Source organism: Limulus polyphemus, unplaced genomic scaffold (genome assembly GCF_000517525.1).
Source record: "Limulus polyphemus unplaced genomic scaffold, Limulus_polyphemus-2.1.2 Scaffold2296, whole genome shotgun sequence".
Lineage (NCBI taxonomy): Eukaryota > Metazoa > Arthropoda > Merostomata > Xiphosura > Limulidae > Limulus > Limulus polyphemus.
Window position 1 is genome coordinate 8,946 of NW_013667906.1, and position 12,836 is coordinate 21,781.

The following is a 12,836-nucleotide window of genomic DNA, read 5'->3' on the forward strand; positions in this document are numbered from 1 at the left end:
GGAGTAAAATTGCAAAAGAAATTCCATACAAGTATGTTTTAGAGTACTTAGTAAAAGATATATATTTCAAATTCTTATTTAGATTCCATTACATAGAACCAACTACACGTTATTTCTTGCTAACCTGAAAAATACACATGTGAAAGATTAATAATAACTGCATATATTAATCATTTTTGAAGCTCAGCAATTATATCTATCAATGACTTTAAAAAATTTGAAGCAATGTTCAAATAAATGAAAAAATGTACAGGTAAAAATTTTAAAACATTTCCTAAAATATCTTCTTTTTCTTCTAAAACAATTAAAATAGGAAAAATTCTCTCTTAAAAAAATCTTAATGTTTTTTTTAATCTTTCAGATTAAGAAAACAATACTCCAAGTTGTAAAAATCTCTACAAATTAAATCATGTATCTAGAACTATCCAATTACAAGTTTCTTACTGCCTTTGTCTCTTTATAAAGATTCACAAACTTACAGTACATTTCCTGTCTGACAAACCAAGGTTCAGTAATAAACTTTCCAATAACGGGTGTTATATTCAATCTTTAATTTTCAAAGGACAGTAGCACAAAAACAGTTGTATATGCATGAAGCCATGTTCTGCCACTAATTCCTTTTATTGTAGAATTTACCTTTGTCTTCTCTTTGGTTTGCTTTGGAAGGTAATTTATTCCTAGTTCACCATTCCCAAAAACACCAAACAGAGGCACATTAGGAAAGACTTTATGAAAGGCTGTAGCCTCAACGTTTGATTTTTGATAAAACAGAGCACCCCTTCCACAGCAAGCAAACATAAAACCAAGACATTTTTTTCCAGGAATATTACATTCTTTCAATTTTTTCAATTTAATTTCTAATTCTTTGATTGTCTTTACATGCTTTTCAATAATCACAGAAGCAGCTTGAACATTTTCACCACTAAAGGCCACACCCCCTCCAATAGCACGGGATTCATTACCTACTCTAAAAGGAAATCCCAGTTCATGAACAATAGCTCCTCCAAGGGCAATGTTCTTTTCTTGTTTTACAAGATAGTGTTCAACTAGTGTCTGGATGGGGCAATCTTGCTCTAGAACTTCCATGAAAAATAATAATAAACACTTCACCTCAGCATCATTAGGTATGCCAGTAACTTGTGATATTTCCATCTTTTGAACTTTATGCTTGCTACGTTTATTTAAGCTGGCCAGAAATTGATTATGTTCTGTAACTGTGAAAGGGTAGACATTTACACCAGGGATGTCTGGCAAGAATACACCTGAGAACCCAGGATACTCTTCTGCTTCTATGGGTGCTAACCAATCCACAGGAGTTCCCACAATTCCTGGAACAGCACAGGCGAACAAGTAGCAAGAACGGGGAAAACTTTTAGCCAAAAAGTTCATAACTGCAAAATAAGGCAAAATACTTTTTACAAAGCTGTAACATTTTATATTTTCCAGACAGATCAGAGTATTGTGAGCCATGACTATGTGAACATTACTAAGGCCATTGTGGAAATTGTAAACATAAAACTATTAAGTGCTTAAGCAACCAAAAGAAAACATTTAATATTTGTTAGCTGTAAATCTTATGTTTTAAATAAAAAAGTATAAAATCATGATAACTAGATGATTGCATCATCATTATAGTGTTATCAATAAATTAGTGTTTAGTAATATTGAACTACATCATCCTGTTACATTTTAAGTGCTGATATTGACTTGACTACACTTTAAAACTGTATAGTTAACTTGATACACAGCATAAAAAAACACCTACATAGCTAACTCTGAATGCTTAAAATGTTAATTTAAAAATATTCTAACATTTATCATTAACTTCTGATCAAAGCCCACTACTACGTAGCTTTGTTTATTGAGTATTTTCTATATTTTTTACAAAGGAAGTGATGAACCTGAGGAAAGATTTGTAAATGTCGAGTAAAATTCTAGTGTTGAAATATAACTTAAATATAATAAAATTTCAACTTCATACTACTTAGCTTAATAACGTAATTTATTGTTAGAATAACATATGATGATGGATACATTTTATCTCTTCACCAGTCTGTTGTACTTTTCTAGTAATTCCAATATTTTTTCTTGTATAGTTGTAATTTGGATTAATTAGTCACATATTTATGTTTCTAGAAAGTTGGTACCTACGAAACACCATTTGATGTAAATATTCTAAATGGAGACAATATACGGCAGGTGGTGCCATCTCGTAACATAAACCCAAGCTCTACAGTAATCATTCTTTCAGAAAGTACATATATATTGATCACACTTGAGAAGTATTTGGCATGAATATATATACAAATCAATAAATTCACCTGAAAATACATTAGGTTTCTCTCACCTAAAGTTAGCCAGACAAATACATACATACATAGTAATGCATACACGTGCACTGTACTTCAGAGTGACCTATGAGTCAAGAGCTACGACAAAGGTAAACATTATTATGCAATGAGAGGAAGTGTTTACTTTCAAACTAGTACACGCATGCTCATAAAAATTACTTTGGCCTTTTCAAACAACAAGTTTATAATAGCCATATGAACATCTAAGAAACCTGAACCTTGTAACAATGCAAAAAATCCAACGAGGAAATGTGATTAAACCACCTTGTACAACTATCTGTATTATGTAAATAGAAAATAAAAATGATTAAAAACAAAGAAACCTGGCATGGTATGAAAGGAGAACTTACTTCTAGGTAGAAGAATCTTATCAGATATGAAGTCTCATAATAAAGTTTGGCCATAAACTGCAATTTATGTCTTATAATGTGGTTTGTAAAGAATCTTTCAGCTACACTTGAAACTTAATGAAGATTCGCATCATTTTAGTGAGCAAGCTACTAAACCAGACTGACTTAAAAACTTAAGGTGTGAATCAGAAAGGCAGTGTTAAGCATCTGTTTCCATAATAAGCAATAAAATACAAGTGTTTAACATTTTATACTTTTAGTTTATTGAAATTTTACTAAAATTTATTTAAACTAACTTAATCTAATTTCTTATAGCTACACACAGAGAAACATCTCCTTTTGTAAAGTGGTCTATACTTTGAGATGTTGTTAAATATATGGGTGAACAATATATTAACAGTGAAGATGAATTATTGGTTCAACAATATGAGAACATTATATTTTATAATTCATATTCTAACCATAGTTTGAACTTTACTGGAACGTGTTTTAAACTAAATATCATTAAATAATCAAAGAAACCTATATATCTTGACATCCATTACTAGCGATGCATCTACATGCGAGAACGTTTTATTTCATTTTTGAGTTTATACAAGTTCAGAAGTTACTCATCATTACTGTTGTAAAATTCAAATTTTACATTATATGGCTGTTTCAAAGTGATCTTCATTCTTCTCTGTTCAAAAGCTAAGTATCTACATGAACATGTAAACACACACTGTACATGCTCTACATTAAAGAATGTTAACCTTACATGTATACCCTGTAACCAATTAAAAAAATAAATAATGGTTTTTATTCCCCATATTTGGAAAGCATGCAGTCAAGCCCAGATAGAAGAGGCTAGAACTGCATGAAATAGAGCTGCTGTTTTGCACAGGTAATCAGCTTCATAGGACACATGACATAAAATGAACAATGTAGCAATGTCAGTTATTTACAATGATGATTTTACCCTACTCAACACAGATGAAAACAAAGGCAAGGCCTTCAAGTTCAGATACATTAACCAATGCGACAATGTAGGAGAGGATTAAGCCACAGCAATCCTTATCTGAGCTATAAAAACATGCAGATTTGGAAGCTATTTTTAGCATGGACAAGATAAAGATACAAGGAGCCAAAAGTAGTACATCTAATGATGGAGCTCCAGGTTCCAATTGTGTAAGAATCTCCCCTTCAAGAAGATTAGAGAAACCAACCTGTTGAAGTTAGTATTGGAGAATCAATGCAGCTGGGCAACATGTAGTATCCTTTAAATATGTACTGATCCCTTTATCAAATGCTCATCCAAGTCCATGAAGGGTCACTCATCCTACAGAATACAATTGTCAAGATCCAAGATATAGCTGTAGCTAGAAGGCTTGCCTATTGGATGAACCACCATCATCACTAAGTTGTTATTACAGTGGAAAAGAAATGATGAATTCACACTTAATACATAGGAAGGTTTTTAAACAAGTAAGAATACCTTGGAAGTAGCTATAGATATTGAATATACCTATAATAGAGTCCAGCTGCACATTCCATTTTTCTAACAAAATGCTCAGAATTGGCATCCATGTAATATGTGTAGGATGGGTTATATATGCACTAACTACCAGAAGATACATAGTGAAGCATGTAATATGACAATTAGACTGAATCACTATCAACACTGGTCTGCTTCATGGGTCACCACTCTTGCCAGTCCACTTCAACATCAACACTATGGATCTAGCCTGCTTTAACAGTCCAAACAAGTTTTGTGAACTAACCTTTGCTGATATCATTTTAGTGTACAGCAGAGGCTCTAGCAAAACTAAACTTGAAAGCAAGATTCAACCATCCATTAACAAAGTGAGTAAATGGTGCAATAACTCAGGAATGATCACCAATCCTGCCACAGCCATGTTCCACACTCAACAATAGACATGCTGATGAGGACAAACTATCCCCATCCTTTGCAAACTTGGGGGTAATCTTTGACTAACAACTCAAATTCACCAGCCACATTAACACCATGATAACCAGAGCTATCAAAATCATGTATGCACTAATATCTGCAACAGGAAATAGAGCTGAAGAATTTAAACCTACTGATGCTCTACCAAAGTCTTATCCACTCCGTTGTGAATTATAAACTACAGATGATCAGTATAAGTGCTATACATCTGAATACGATTGAAAAGATATAAAACAAGTGTTTAACATTGGTCATGGGATATACTTCAGCAGCATTATAAAACACAGACAAACAGCTCTTAGAAGCAAAACATTGAAAGATCATGCATTTCATCATCAAGCTTCATAACAACCCCACAGACATCAACCAAGCAGGGATTGCCTAAAATGCATCTCAGAGGACAGTGATGGATGGACAATTGTTACACAGCCACTAATGGGATAATTCATCACCACCATATTTCAGAGCAACTGTGTGGTTTATGTCAGGACATGAAGGAGTGAAGATAGCAGAGGAAGTTGGCAAGCTTGCAGGAGACCCTTTATGAAATTCAGCACAACCTGTCTCCATGAAGGGTCAGCACCTATTGGCAAAACCCTTGAGATTGGCCTAGAAATCAACTCAACTGGGATTTCTTTATAATTAAATTCAGATATATTGCCTAATACATTAATGTTATGTGAGTTTCAGAATACGTTCATAATTTCAACTTAATGTATTCATTCAGTGCTTAAAGATTTGTACTGATTAGTGGTTATTTCAAGTTAAGTGTACCTCAAGGAATTAAAAAAATGTTGATAAGGAGAATACTGTATAAACATTGTCACTCTGTAAATGTGCTATGCATGTTACAGTGACATAACATGAAGTACAGTAGCCATGTTCAAGTAAAAGCTATGTAAAAAGAGGGTATAGCCATCAATCACACAATATGCATATGAACATTCCCTGCTCAGAATTTAATGTGATATTGTTATATTTATCAAATATATAAAAGTTACACTGATGTTCATTAAATGGAAACAGTTAAAAATGACATACCTACCTGTGGATATGTCATAAACTGCATGTTTTACTGAATGCAATTGTACTTATTTCCAATATGCACATCTCTTTTTTTCTTGTAGTTAACCTATCAGGATTATTGACTATAAACAAGTTTAAGTACTTGTTTAATCTTTATATACACTTGCTTTTGTGTGAAGAACTCTCAGATCTGAAACAGCCATTAAGTAAATAAAAATACCATTTAATGTTAAATGATATTTATTTCCAATGCAAGTCAACTTAAATATAGATCTTTTACAAGCATCATATTTATTGTTAAAGTATGCAATTAATTAAATTTAATAAGAAATGTTGTGCATTATCATGTTACTTACTGTAAAGTGTCTTTGAATATGCAAAATTGTCACAAAGTGTGTTGGAACATTTAGAGTTGGAGAATTTCTTTTAGTATACAAGTAAGATTCATGACAAAAAATCATGCCAACTGCAGCTGTCCTCCCCCTTCACATCCTTTTCAATTTGTATATTATGGACCCAAAACTAGAGGCACGTAAAAGTTGAATTTCAGATTTATCTGCTAGGCTCCCACAAGTCACTGTTCAAAAGGACCTTTCATTGAATACCAGAACTTGTCAGATGGGTTGGACAATGAAAGATTCTCTGGAATACCATTTATATATGCAGTATAACACTCCAAAAGCTATGGCCCAAACACCAAAAGCTGAGAAAGCACCAAAATCCAAGCGACCCAAGATTTGTGATAAATTAATTGAGAGGTGTGTGGGAGGGGATATTTGCAGATGATGTGATTTTTGTCACAGATCTTGGGCCTGATGGTTTCTGGTGCTTCACTAGCTTTTAGCATTTAGGCCATTGCATTTGTACAAGAGTATACGAAATTCATCAACATTTATTCTTGAGAATTGTACTATACTCATCAAAGTGTGAAGTTTCCTTCAATGATTTGCTTCGAAGTGTTGTAAATACATGAAACATAGTTCTATTATAGAAGACAACCATAGGAAGAAAAATTTACTTATGAAATCTATCAGCATAATGAAACTATGGAAATGGGTCTACCTGGTGTATTATACTGCATTCTTCCCGAGTGATTCATTTGAACATTCTCTGTCCGAATTCTCTTATTTTTCCTATGGTGAAGATTATTAAAAACATCAAAAGCTAGAAAATATTGGTGAGGTTTAAAGAAAAAGCGATCATTGCAAAACAGCAATCCAAACTTGGGTTCTGCTGGGGCTTCATGGAGGATTTTATAAAAGTGGGCACCAACCCCAACATTTCTGCTACAAACATAATTCTGTTTATCATCAGTTGAATTGATGTGAGCATCAATAAAAATGTCATCATCACCATCACTATATTCTGCAACCTAAAAAAGAAGTAAATGTACTTCAGTAAATTATTATTGCAAATATGTTTATTTTTTTATACACAGAATGATTTGAATACTCATAAAAGTCTGGATAGTTTACATAACAACATTTAAGAACAATGAGAGACCTGTGGTCAATCCAGGCTTTCTCATTCACTAAATTAAACTATTAATGAAAAAAAACCTCAAAGAAAGCCCTTATTATTCACATATTAATCAAACATTCTATTAAATTCCCTTAAATTAACTGCTTCCATCAAATCTGACAGCAATCTATTCCAATAGCCAACTAACCTGTTGGAAAATTAGCTTAAACTAAATCCTATCCTGCCAAAATGTATGTCCTCTAGTCCTACCTTCACAGCTATTAAGTGCCATAAAAAAAAAATGAGGCTGCATCAATACTATCAATTCCCTTAATGATCTTATACATCTAAATTAAGTCCTCTCTAACTCTTTATGTAATAGAAAACAACTTTATGAAAGCCTTTCTTTCCCAGGTATAATCCTAGTAGCTCTCCCCAGAACCCTTCATTGTCCTTTCTAAGGAAGAGTGCCCAAGACTGAACACACTATTCCAAATGTGGCCTAACTAGCAACCTATACAATGAAATTACAACTTTAGACTTGTATGCAATATTTCTGTAGATATAACCTAAAAATCCAATTTGTCCTAACATTAGCAATAGTGCACTGCTTGGATGGCTTAAGAGACTGACCAACCAGAACACCAAGATCTTGTTCTTCCTTGATAAGTTATGGTTATTCCCATCAAAATTATAATTATAATTCAAATTATGATAACCCACATGCACTACCATGTATTTGTTATTATTAAAGGCCATATTCCATTTATTTGCCCAACTCACCAATTGATCTAAATACTTTTATAAAGGAACAACATCCTTCTCACAGCCAGCAACACCCAAAACATAACAGGAAACAAAAATAATAAAACCATAGAACTGAGTGAAAGTAAAAAAAGAGTGTATTATAATATGTCAGCCAAACTTTGCTGATAAAGAACTGTGACACATATTTAGCTAGTTGGTCTGGAGCAGCAAATGTAACCTCCTCCAGTAGGTCTTTGGGTATATCCCCTTCTTAAAATGAATTTTGTGTATTTTAAGCATAAAATGTTTGAAATAAACTGTACAATTTAATAATATCATTGAATAAAATGTACTCAATTTTGTATTTGAAAAACCATACAATTCCTTAAAACTGCTACCTTTTTTGATAAATTGATTCCGAAACACACGTTCACAGAACTTGAAATTGTAGAAGTGTATTTTTATAGAATTATAATGACTGAGTTTGTATTAAATACACTGTGGACTGGATGAAATGTTGAGATTGTGCTCAGTTACTTTTGTCACATATTTTAATTTTTAAAATAATATAACATTAAACTTTAAAAAATAATTTGAAAGTAGAAAAATGCTTTAGGTTTATCATGAATTATATAAAGTACTTTTCCACTTCCACATAAGTTTTTGAATTTTAAACCAAAGATCCAGTAAACTGGAACTTCCTTTCTAATTTTCCCTTTCCAGCTAGGTAGCTGAATAGATGCCAAAACTGTGACTGTCTCAGGAAAACTGGGATATATGCAGCATTTCCCCCAGGAACTGAAATTAGAGAGGATGTTCAAATTTTTAGAGAGGTGAGAGACAAGACTGCGAAGGTGAAGACTGGTTGTATGGCACTAAAATAAAAACTCAAAAAATGTTCCACATCCATTCTATCAGGTAAATAACTTCCATAATTAACTGTCAATACTATCTCAATTTACTGTTAAAAACTCTTATGTGCTAATGAAAATATCAAATTATATGAGACAACTTAATTTCTGCCCAACAACTAAATGGAATTTTTATCAAATAGAATTCTTTTAAAATAATGACTAATTTGGTAGCACTTCATTTGTCTAATTGACTACTATGGGGGTGATGAGAAAGTTCAGGGAGGATGCATAATCACTGAAGGGTGGGGGAACCCATGTAACTTTTATTGTTATATATGTTTTACTTATCCAAAATTATCCTAAGTGGTTAAAATGGTAATATAAAACAAACTTTTTCAGTTCATCCACAAAAGTCTTCCTCTGGATGATTAAAGGGTGTATTTAAATTTTAAAAAATTTTTTGATAAGGTACCACACAAAAGATTAGCTAAGAAAATCACATCAGTAAGGGTTTAAAAAAAAGACGAGTTAACTGGATTGTAAGATGGATGGATGAGAGAAAAGCAAAAGGTTGTTACTAATGGAGCCCAGTCATACTGGAGCCTTGTTACTAGTGGAGTACCTTGGGGATCAGTCTTGGAGCTTTTGCTTTTTATAATTTAAATTAATAACAATGTAAAGGGCAAAATTAGTAAAGTCTTGGGTGTTTCTAGCTATACTGAGGATAGTAAGGTATTAAAGGACAATTTGAATCAATTGATGAGTTGGACAAATATCTGGTAATGTATTTAGGTTATAATTTAGATCAAACATGTAATATAGAAGGGAACCCACTCAATAGCATGAGTGAAGAAAAATATTTTTGCATAGTGGTGGATAAGTTGCCCAAACTACTAAAGCAGTGCTCTGTTGCAGGTAGTATAATTAATTTTAGAGTGTATTTATTGACATACAAGTCCAAAGAAGTAAATAACTTTCAATACAAATCCCTTGTTAGGTCTCACTTGGAATGCTGTGTAAAGGTTTAGTCTCTTCTTGTTTAACAAAGGATACTGACTTATTGGAAAACATTCAGAAAAGGGCCACCAGGATGCTTCTGAGATTAAAGGATTATATGGACAGGTTAAGATATGTTAAATTATTTTATCATAAGAAATAATGGATAAAGGATGAATTTATTGAAGTTTACAAGATTATTTAGGGGATTGATATGATAAAAGCCTCTTATTTCTATGTGCTGTAATCGGTAGATAACAGGACTAGAGGACATAAGTTTAACACTTGAGAAAGACAGCTTAGGCTCCAGTTAACACAGTTATATTGTTCTAACAGGGTGATAGACTTCTGGAATGAGTTACCACTTGCAGTATTGGAAGCCAAAGTTTAAGAGGGGAATCAATGTGCCATGAAGGATCAAATGGTACCTTTTGTGTCTGTCTTGCATGTTATGTCATGATATACAGATAATAGCATAAATGAGAAACTCAGAGCTATACAAGTTAAGCACAAGTTTAAATTGTTCATATAATTAACACTTGCCTTAAGTAGCACAACATAGAAGACAATATCATTAAATAGTTACTTTTAATGACTGCAAAAAATTCAACACATATGTATAATTATTAAACAATTATTTACTCTCAACATATTTTAATTTTGGTATTATATAAATTAGAGTGGGTAAAGCACTTATAGGGGTGAAAATCTCATAGATAGTTATAATAAAATGCTCAAAACCTACAACTCACTAACTTTTGATAGAAATACGATACATCTAAAAATAATGTCTGGAAAGGAATAAGTTATATGAGCAGAACATAAGCTAAATATTCTATAGGACACAATTATCTTAAGTTTATTCAGACTTATAAAGAAAACTTAAACAAAGCAAATCGTATTAACTTCTGATTAGAGAAACTACTTATTTAGATCAAAACTTAAAATCAACCTGGTAATGAGTCAAACTTATTATATTTTTTTAAAATATTAAAATGCATTGTTTCATCAGTTGGATACCTTTGCTGTTAACAATATTTTTGGTCAGCTTAGGAGATTTATGTTAATCCTAAATCCATATACTAAGCTAAAAATGCAAAATAATAAATATGTATCAAGGATGTGGGATCAATCATATTTAATGGTACCCCAAATATGAAAAAATAAGAAAATTATCTACATTTCTTACAATAACTTTAACTTAAACATTTAAAAAACATATACTTTAAAAATGAAGTCTATGAAAACAAAGCTACAATGGCAATCTTTTTTTTTTAGGAAGTCACTTATAAAGTTTATTCATGGGAGCATTAAAATATAATAATTAATATATACACAGATCTTTTAAAGTGGGTAGAACATTAAAATAACACTGTCATTGATAGGTATGTAAAAAGCACATTATTATATGGTCATTACTCAATATGGTAAAGTTTGTTAATATATTGTTGGACTAAATTTAAATAAGGCATATTATTATTATTACTGTGTAAATGGGAGTGTTTTAAAGAGGCAGTTGATTTTTCTCCTCATAAGTTACAGCGATTTTAACTTTTCAATTTTATTGGTTGATATATAGTGACTCCTGAAAATTTTATCATTATTTTTACTCAGTATGATTCAAGAATTTTCTTATTCTTTATGCTTACATTTCAGTCCTCTTAACGTGAAATGATGAATGTTATGCAACAGACACATATTAACAAATTTCGGTTTATAAACTTCACAAACACATTTGCTATTCTTGTTTGATGTCGATGTCTATACGAAAACTAACGTATTTACAAACATCCTTAAGTTACAACAAACAAATCGTTTACTCCATCGTACCTGAAACATCCAAAAAATGTCATGTCGCTTCTTTTTGATAGTTTGTGACACAATGTTCCATAGTTTACAAACAAGAGCACACGTGTTCAAGTCAGATATTGAAAGACCGTTCAGTATACGTTCAACAATTATATAATTTGTTGTTAACACCTGGCCGATACTTTCTTCTATTGAACATTTTGCTTTACTTTCAGAAAATAACTTCCTACCATTTGAAATAGCTTCGTCATCTCCAAGTTGTTTGTGTTCCATATTCTAACTTCTATTTCTTGATTTCTAATTTTCAAAGTGAAAGTTGAAGCTAAAATCGCTTGAAAATAACATAACACAGTAAATTATGTTTGATGGTGCTGTCCTCTAGTGATAAACTTTATTTTTTAATAAAGTTTTTGTTATTTAAATTTTTAACTTGGAACATGATTAATTGACAAATACAAAACATAAGAGAGGGGAACGCGAATGATGTAATTTAAAAAGTACAAAATAGTACAATATTACTCCAAAGTGATTATTAGAATCACACGTAAATATGATGACCAGAATACATTGAGTGATTGGTGAAGAGTATGAAAAGCTATATAACTGGTTTTCCTGCTTATGTAAAAAGCAAATTAAACACGCACACACACACACACACAATCTGTAGCTGTAGTTATAAGATGATCGTAATAAAATAAAAATCATCTGTAATTTATGGGAAATAAGCTATCATTTCTTAGCGATTAACAGTACAAAAAAGATACAGATCTGTTTATGGCATATAGTTATAAAAGATGTGTCGTACGATAAAATAGGGAGTTTAATTAAACGTTTTTTCTTGATTTTGGCATAATTCAAAAATACTTCTATTCGATATTATTAAGATACAGTTTTCTAGCAAACGATTTTTTCTTTAGAACTATATTAAACTTCACGCTAAGCATATCATCTTAAGGGCAAACAATAAAGAAAACAGTAACGATTATGGTACAAAATCTTCATGTAAGCAAGGATTAATTATTCTGATTTGTTTTAGTCACATCGAAATGGAAAGCAAATATAAAATATAATAAGGATAGATCGAACTTATTACTTTATTGGTAAAAAAAAAAAACTTGTATGAGTAGAGCTCTTTTTAAAACTATTTGAAGATTTTACTTATATTATATGTTAAAATAAAAGTTTTAGGATAACCTACTATTTTCAAAAGTATTTGAAATTTGTTATATTTTCTGACATGATTCGCATAAACACGTAAAAACATACATATCTAAACGTATTAGAATGCTTACAG

At 31.5% G+C, this 12,836-nt stretch overlaps 1 protein-coding gene across 3 annotated transcripts; it reads right to left on the bottom strand.

The window, feature by feature from the left end:
* Window positions 1-326: 326 nt before the first annotated feature.
* On the bottom strand, window positions 327-11,879 carry LOC106466543 (F-box only protein 22-like). 3 transcript variants are annotated; one of them, XM_022394574.1, is made up of 4 exons: window positions 11,564-11,701; window positions 8,585-8,681; window positions 6,738-7,047; window positions 327-1,391 (listed from the first exon to the last, which is right to left on the bottom strand). In XM_022394574.1, exons 1-4 carry the CDS (start codon window positions 11,584-11,586, stop codon window positions 550-552), a joined length of 1,272 nt encoding a protein of 423 aa, XP_022250282.1. In that variant the 5' UTR covers window positions 11,587-11,701; the 3' UTR covers window positions 327-549. The 3 variants fall into 3 exon arrangements, with proteins under 3 accessions (XP_022250282.1, XP_022250283.1, XP_022250281.1); XM_022394575.1 differs by lacking the exons at window positions 8,585-8,681; window positions 11,564-11,701 and adding an exon at window positions 11,773-11,879; XM_022394573.1 differs by lacking the exon at window positions 8,585-8,681 and having other exon boundaries at window positions 11,564-11,879.
* Window positions 11,880-12,836: the final 957 nt, after the last annotated feature.

Excerpts from the sequence above, each read along its gene's own strand:
- LOC106466543 (XM_022394573.1), bottom strand. The coding sequence starts at position 11,815 with ATGGAACACAAACAACTTGGAGATGACGAAGCTATTTCAAATGGTAGG. Across the intron at positions 7,048-11,563 it reads ACATTTTTTGGATGTTTCAG|GTTGCAGAATATAGTGATGG; the intron begins GTACGATGGAGT and ends CTTCTTTTTTAG. Across the intron at positions 1,392-6,737 it reads AATGCAGTATAATACACCAG|TTATGAACTTTTTGGCTAAA; the intron begins GTAGACCCATTT and ends CTTATTTTGCAG.